The 8,360-nt window shown below is 33.3% G+C and overlaps 1 protein-coding gene and 1 pseudogene across 2 annotated transcripts; one reads left to right on the top strand and one right to left on the bottom strand.

Moving 5' to 3' along the window:
- The first annotated feature begins 243 nt into the window (after positions 1-243).
- LOC145598861 (uncharacterized) lies at positions 244-3,801 on the top strand. Its single transcript, XM_081655257.1, has 2 exons — positions 244-605; positions 2,360-3,801. Exons 1-2 carry the CDS (start codon positions 492-494, stop codon positions 3,299-3,301), a joined length of 1,056 nt encoding a protein of 351 aa, XP_081511383.1. The 5' UTR covers positions 244-491; the 3' UTR covers positions 3,302-3,801.
- Positions 3,802-5,105: 1,304 nt separating this feature from the next.
- Positions 5,106-8,015, bottom strand: LOC145596845 (peroxidase 57 pseudogene; annotated as a pseudogene). Its single transcript, XR_014103296.1, has 2 exons — positions 7,683-8,015; positions 5,106-5,870 (listed from the first exon to the last, which is right to left on the bottom strand). The product of XR_014103296.1 is annotated as a peroxidase 57 pseudogene (transcript).
- Positions 8,016-8,360: the final 345 nt, after the last annotated feature.

Genomic DNA, 8,360 nt, shown 5'->3' with positions numbered 1-8,360 from the left:
AAAGTGCACTTTATTAGCATAATAAAAAATAGAAGTTGGTTTGTAAAAGGATTTTTAAAATTGAAAGCCGTAAAAAGGAAAAAAGAAAAAGCAAAAATGTGCACAAAAGCGGTTACAAATTGCATAAAATATTAGCATGAAAATATTGATTTGAGTTCCTCAATCATCTTCTTACTTCACGTTCTTCGTGCTTTATTGGTTCTCCCCAACCACATTTTTTTTAAAATAAAAGAACAAAAAAAGAGAAAAAGAGCATTTTTTTTCCAATGAGAAAGTGAGTTTTATAGGCTTTATTTAATTTCTTTCTTTTTCTCAGGTTCTTTTTTCCTTCTTTATTTACTTTAAACAACTTTCTCAACTGATTTGTGGGATTTTTACAAGACTTTGAAAAAAGTATCTTTTATGTTGTGTTTTTTTTTATCTGGGTCTATAAAAATATTTTTTTTTTAAGTTATGAAATTAAGTTAAAGAATTGAATTTTGAGTCAAAAAATGAGCAGAGAAAATATGTCAGTAGCAGTAGCAAATAAGGATTCAGCAATCAAATTATTTGGAAGAACAATTTCTTTGCCTGAAACACAGTTTTTAGAACACTCTGAATACAAGGTATTTTTCTTGACTACATCTTGGCTGCTTTCTGATTGTTTTTTTATACATAAATGTATGTATTATTTGATGAATTTATGTACAAGTATTTTTTTTCCTGGGTTTAAGTTAATGGGTTTTGTTACTGTAATTTTTTTAAAAGGGTTATTCTCTGCTAGATTTTTTATTTCACTAGTCATTTTATTTTTAGTGTATATATGCAATTTTGGTGATGTTCTTGTATTTAATAAATACTTATGAGTTGTAATTTATTATAGTGACATCTTCAGCATACAACTGGTTGTCCAATTTGCTCATTTGCATGAATGACAGAATGAGCAAACTAATTTTGTTCATTTGCACAAATGAGGATATCGGCTTTACTCCTATTTAACAAATTTGCTCATTTTGTACTAGTAAGAAAAACCAAGGGAAATGAGAAAATAAGATGAACAAAATTACTTTGCTCATTTGTGCAAATGAGCATTTGTGAGAAAAAAGTTTACATTGCAAGGTACAATCGGTTGTATGATGAAATTTGGTGTAAGTTTGGGTCAAATGAATATAAGATTTTCGTTGGGGAATTATTTTAGTATTTAAATGAGATGAACAAGGAAAGTGTGTTTTGAAATTGTTAATTTGGTGTTAAGTGGTCATGAAATCTCTATGTTTCAAAGAAAATTTGAAGTTTGCATAGCTCATCTACTGGTGAGCCTAAGAGTGCTCTTTTGCCGGTATTGCCACTCATTGGCTGTCTAAGCTTCATTTGGGTAAGGGGGAAGGTTGGGGTAGCGTAAAACTTTGTCACATCCGGTGGCATGAGTGAGATGAATAGATGATTATTGGGATGGTAGTCTTGATTTGTCTACGAGTGGTTTTTTTTTTTTTTTTTCAATGCACATTAGCAGTCTAATCTGTGATGGTCAGCTTCAAGAGTTACTGACATATAACCTCAGACCTGTTTGTTATACGCGAGTATCAGAGTATGTGTGACTGTCAGACTCAGATAATTTCTGTAAACTCTTCATGTTTTTGGATCTAAATTAATTGTTAAGTGTCCATAACTCCATACGAATATAGGATTTTCAAGGATTTGACTTGGGTACTTTAAGTTTGAGTAACATAGCCTATCATGAAGTTCAACATTCATTGAATTACCACTCACAAATGTTAGTTGCCTTGTTCACAACACACAAAAGCCAAAATAGGACACACACATTCACCCGGGTTCTTGTGATACCCTCAAGTTCTGTTTGTTCAGAGGATTGGCATTTCGATGATTCTGAATTGTAGTGCAAAGCTATCTGCTATATCATTATCGTAGTGCCTCTTCCATCACTCCTTACAAGTTCAGGGCTATATGTGTATAATTTAGAAACCTTGTATTTGGATGGTTGTATTGTAGTGAGACCATTGGTTGGGAAGACTACTATTTCAGCAAAATAAATGTAATTATCTTGCTATCAAGTACTCATAGCAACTCCCTTGCCGAATAGCTCTAATGAGGCTCACTCACAAAAATTGTCGGAGAGACATTTGACAACTTGTATACATGATCAATTATGGATTTACAATTGCTGTCTGCTGATAATGTGATATCATTTTGAATATTAGAATATTTCTGTCTGTTTCTGTAATAAAGTAGATGAATGAACCTGTATATATGTGATAAACTGATAATGTGATATGTTTTGGAGGAATATACTTGTTTTCATTATGAGATTATTCAACCTTAATTAGTGTATTTTCTCAGTTTTCATTTTTCTGAGTTGTAGGACAATGGATCCAACTTCATGGTGAAAGAAGAAACAGTGGAATTGCAAAGTGAGAACTCTATGCAGCATGAGGTTGTTTCAATGAGACAGTCCATTACTTCACAAGCAAATATGAAGCCGAGTGGTTACCAGGAAGACTCTGATGGTGCGGGAGAGCAAAAACAAATGAGAAGACCAGACAAAATCCTTCCATGTCCACGCTGTAACAGCTTAGATACTAAATTCTGCTACTTCAATAACTACAATGTCCATCAACCTAGACACTTCTGCAAAAGCTGTCAAAGGTATTGGACAGCTGGAGGTACTGTCAGAAATGTCCCTGTTGGTGCAGGGCGGCGAAGAAATAAGCATTTAGCTTCTCAATACCGTCAAGTAATTGCATCCTCTGATGGCGGAGACACATTAATGGTTGAGGTTGGGGACTCAGCCAATGAACTACGATCTTGCGAAGAATCTTCTAATTCCTGTACGGTCTCTAGTCCAAAAGAAATGTTCCTCAAATTCGGTCCCCAATTACCTCAATGTGACAGCTCCACACCAAGCATGTCGTCCAAGAGACAGAGTAATGGTTACTCTCGGATAGGAGGGATCAACAGTGATGTTCCTTCGCAACACCATTTGTATCATTACATTGTTCCTTCTCAGGTTACTACTTCAAGCCCTCATTCTAATTGTTCGGTTTCTTTGGCAGTTCCTGTATCTGCCACGCCTAATTTTTCTTATCAGATAGTTCCTACTGCGTATATGAACTACATCCCTGCTGTTTGGGTTGCTGGGTCGGAAAATTTATCATTACCTATGTCAAATGGGTGTGTTTCTCCTACTAGCGGTCATCTGCAAGTTCTAGGCAAGCATTATAGAGATATAAATTCATCACAAGATCGTAGACTTGAAGAGAGCTTTACTCCAAAAACACTAAAAATTCATGTAGATGATGCATGAAAAATTTTCATTCTGCAAGTATTTGGCGATCAAGATTTGAAAGAAGGGGCATGTACAGGGAGTTTGTCAATCTAATAGAAGTGATGGCTGTTCAATGGCTGCAATTTTACATGTCCGAAATCTTGTGACTGCGCAGCGCAAAAGTGGTCATTAGAGAGACTCAAGCAGGAAATTTGGTGGAATGCATCATGCTTCCATTCAACTTCTCCTGTTACCATAGTGATGCAGAAAAGTTTTCGTGTCGATGTGACAGAAATCGCATAAATCTGACTAGGAAGATGCAGTACTTGAAGAAACAGACATACAGCTGAGATGTCAGTTGTCAGATTATCTGTTTTGTCCTACAAGTTGGGTGGTTAAATCAATGACATGTAGTTATCATCCAAAGCAAGGTCTTGTGTGTATTTTCAAAATCTGCCTTTTCATAGGTAAAGTAAAAAAAATGTTCTAAAAATGTTGAGATGTAGTAGTAGTTTTTCAGTTACAAACTAGCTACTTTTCAGGCAACTTGACAAAAATGATAGCTAAATGATAAAGATTGTTTCTTTTTGCTCCTTGGTTGAATGAAAGCTAAGGACTCTTGCTGTTTAATTTGATGACATGTACTCCATTGTTCTTTGATATGTTTGCAGCGAACTAGTAAATGAAGGTAGCGAATACTCTGTCCATTTTAATCTAGTCATCTTAAACAATTTTTGGACTGACACTAACTTGGGTACTTCAAAGAGCTCGAAACAGTAAAGTGTATATTGGATGTACTGATCTAAACTACAGCGCGTGACATTTCATTCCTTGAAATAAACCAACTACTTAAATAAGATACACAAAAGCAATGAAAAAAAACACTAATTTGGTATTGTACAATTAGTATATTAGAGATGCATTGCAATTAATTATGATCACACATAACCAAACTTGCTTGCTGAAGTTGGTTTAGGATTCACCTTGTAACCTTGAGGTCATTTGGTCTGATCAAGGTCATTTTCCTTGCTAAAGAAAACCTTCAGAATAACATAAGATACCCTGTGTAAAATATAGCGCATTTTTTTTATTGTTATCTTTCACTATGATCCTGTATCAGATTAGTGGTATATATTGAAGATGCTGTAAATAAATTTACTGAGCCATCATACTCAAATTTGAAAGACGTCCGTGTTTCAATCTATTTCCTTTACTTATGTTTGGACGTACCTGGATACAGAATAGTGAAAGGGAAAGAAATAATGTGTAGGCAACTAGGCATTCTTTCTTTCTTTCATTTTTCTCCCCATTTCGTTAATCTACCCTTCTACTAGCAGAATGATTTGGAATGTCTTGATCTCTAATCTCTATCGAGTTTATGTTTAGGCTTGTTTTTAGGGCCTTTTTCGTTTTTGTATTGGGATTTGGGAGTACTATATAAACTCAATTTTAGTCTATCAATATGTAGCCCTACATGTGGATGTTGCTAACTTACACTTGTGAACCACGTATATTAATGTGTTATTATTGGTTGTTGTTTGTTACTCGTAATATTTTTGCATCTGTTATATCATGTAATATTATTTGAGCATATTCTTAGTGAGCTTATTATCTTATAGAGAAGGTTTTTACAACCAAGTATCAATTTCGTAATTTTGAATGATTGAATTACTAATATGACGATTGTTGAGGAAGTCATATTGAAAATTATACGGTACATTTGTTCTACTAAGTATGCCTAGTAAATCATTAAGAAGGTTATTATGTATTGAATTGAAATGCCTAGGAATTTTTCCTAGGGTATATATGTATCATACAAATCCAACATACTAAACATTTTTAATCATTTTGAACTACCATTTTGAACTCTACAATTTCTTCTTATTTCCCCTTCATTACCCTCAAGAACTTGCAAACTCCCTAGCTTGACAATTACCTTTGTAAAATGTCGTCGAAACAACCCATTATTTGCAGCCAACTTTGCTACCAACACAGAACTTGCTTTGTCCTCTGCAATCTCCTGGTCAATCTGTAGCACACCTCTCCTGCTCATAATCTGCTTGTAGTACATGTTATCGAACACAAACGACGTGTTTTGGTCTAAAAATGCAGTACGATCCTCACTCTTCAATCCACATATCTTCTTAAGCTTATTGAGCATTTCTCGGTCTATTCTAGGATCTTCTGCACCACTTCCTCGAAAGTTCGATATCCTGTCCTGAAAGAAACTGCAATGAGCAGTTCCAACAGTGTGAGCTCCCAAGAGTATGACCATCTCATTGAGGGTTAATCCATGAGCTTTAAAGGCTTGTCGAGCTTCTGTGACAGTGGATGATGGACCGGGCAGGTTCACCTCATTAGACCTTGAAATGAGCCCGTCTCTTCGGCCTGTTGGTACGTCATACTTCGGGCCTCCTGCTAGGCCTACAGCATCTCGGGTTGCTAATGCTATGATGTCTGCACATGAGACGGTTTGAGGACAATTATCTTCTAGGATAGCCTTGATTTTGTCTACGAGTTCGTATCCTCGGACACCAAAGTTAGCCCCTGCTGCTTTCTCTGCTTGGTTGTTGTGGGTTGAGTCTATGAGTAGAGAAGCATCACACCCCTGCTTAAAGAATGGAATTATGAGTACTCTATCGATCGATTTCTTTTTAGATGCATTACTTTGACTTTTACATCTTTAATACAAGTACATTAACATGATTTTTGCATTTTTGCATAATATGCAACAACGGGGAATTATTTGTGAGACATAAAATAATCCTTTGTTGCAAATAATGAGAAACGGAGGTAGTAATACTTTAAAATTTTAAATACATGCAAGTATGTTACATAGTTTTGAAATATCAATAATTGATAAATTTAAGTAATATACTTCGTATGGTTTAAGAACGGTCAAATTTAATTTATGTGTAAAAAGACTCGTGATCAAAACATGCTATATATTCAAATAGTGCAATTAAAATAATACAGCCGGATATTTAAATTTGATCATCATGCATGGTTTACTATTTTATGCACAAGATAAATTATTACGTACAGAAATGAATCTAGGATTAATAATTTCTACGTATTTTGTAAACAATAAGTTGGCACATTCAAACAAGTATTTCCTGATTTAGATAAAATTGTTTTCTTTTGGGGCCTATGATTTTAAGCAAAGATTTTCATCGAGTTGGTTAAGATATCACATTATCAAAGAGAGGATTGGAATAATATAGGATTGAATATAAACTTACCAAAAGTAGATCTTTTGTTATAAATGTGACATTTTTCTTAATAATATATATGTGACATATAAAGATGGTAGACGTTGGTTTACATTTGTGAATTGTGATTGGAGTAGATTTAAGCATATCAAGTCTAATACGTAGTATAATGCAAAGACTGTAAATCACAGAAGGCAGTTAAAGGGGTTTGTTTGATTAATATTAATTTCCAACATTGCTAATGAAATAGAAAGGTGGAAGATGTTAACTTCAATTTCTGACAAGAGTATGTATATGTAAGCATACCAAACCTAACAAAGTATTGAAGATAAAATATTTCCTTATTACCTTTACTCCGAGGAAGTTCCAGTTAATCAATTTGATAAACAAAATTTGTTTATCAAATGGCAAAATGGTAAATAAAACAACATAAATGCACAGTCATCATGGCATTTTCGTAAATATATCAACAACAGTGGAACCCATATTTAACAAAATGTTGTTGATTTATTTACAATTGTGCCATTTGATAAACAAATTTTGTTTATCAAATTGATAAACTTGAATTTTCCCCTTTACTCCCACTCTTAAAGCATCCATCGACACCATCGTTACTCTATATAGCATGCAGAGTTAATACTCTATTTATCCCTTATTTTTTACACCATTTAACTTATAAAGGTCTCACAAAATATAAGTAGGGCATCGTGCAAATGAAAAAGGACTGAGGGAGTTGAGGAGAAAAATAGGCTTTTTTTTACAGCGTGAGCCATGCAATTCACCGATTTTTTACAATTTGGAAAGACATTTAAGCTGTTGTCAACAAACAAAAAAAAAAATAAAAAAAAATAAAAAAAAAAAAGAAAGAAAGAAAGACAGACATTTAACAAAAATAATAACATATCAAAGTTTAGGCTTTTTTAATCTCATGCTAAAAATTAGGGGAAAATAATAATTTATTTATACTAATAGTCAAATAGACATCCCTTCCCAAACCAAATTATATTTCATTATGGTGTGACAAGTAATATAATCATTACAAATGATTGTATAATCAAACAAATTTAGGATAAGACGTTAAAAAAAATCGTTAGAAGTTATAACATGGATCATTGACATTGCTAGAGAATAAATGATTTGAACACCATTATTAAATATATTAAAAAGCATGGAGGGCTGAAAAAGACGAAGATAATTAAACTTGTTACCCTTATGAAACAATCATGGTAATGCATACGAAGTAAGGCTGAAGCAACAGACTTATCTTCAACAAAACGACGTTCGACAATATCGCGAATGATTGATTCAGAAGAAGGGCAAGAGTTTGTATAGAAACCAACTCGAAGAGAAACTAGAGTAAGAGGACAAGTGATGCAAAGGTAGACCAAAGAGGCTTTCATAAAGTTGTAGTTTCTCGCCATGGTTCTTTGGGTTAATATGCTTTCAAAAAGTTGTATAAAGGTTTTGTAGTTGTTGAATTCATAAGTTAATTGGTAGTGGAAGATCAAATAATGGGTATATATAATCAAATAAAAATAAAGGTTTTGATTTGTTTTTCTTTTTTTTTTTTTTTTTTTGGGTGAAGATAAAAAGTTAGGAAGATATGGACGTATAGTTTATGGATCACAAGAAATTGAAATAGGTGCCTTTGTCACTATTCACATTTCCATTCATTATCTCACATTCAATTAATAAAGACATATAATTTTACCATTTTATATATTAAAATTGAGATGGTAAAGAAGTTACTTTAATTCTCATTTCATTTTAAGTTGACGTGTTTTGACGTTTTTATTCACGATTCTTCTTTGACCTGAGTAGATTTGTAATTTATAATTTTAATTAAACATAATTATATGGGATCTTGTAAGAATCTTCTTAATTTA

Source organism: Chenopodium album, chromosome 20 (genome assembly GCF_948465745.1).
Source record: "Chenopodium album chromosome 20, dcCheAlbu1.1, whole genome shotgun sequence".
Taxonomy (NCBI): Eukaryota; Viridiplantae; Streptophyta; class Magnoliopsida; order Caryophyllales; family Amaranthaceae; genus Chenopodium; species Chenopodium album.
This window is presented reverse-complemented; position numbering and strand designations above follow the sequence as displayed.

Bases quoted from the DNA above. Each gene is read 5' to 3' on its own strand.
- LOC145598861 (XM_081655257.1), top strand. From the start codon at position 492: ATGAGCAGAGAAAATATGTCAGTAGCAGTAGCAAATAAGGATTCAGCA. The intron at 606-2,359 runs GTATTTTTCTTG...TCTGAGTTGTAG, and splicing joins TAGAACACTCTGAATACAAG to GACAATGGATCCAACTTCAT.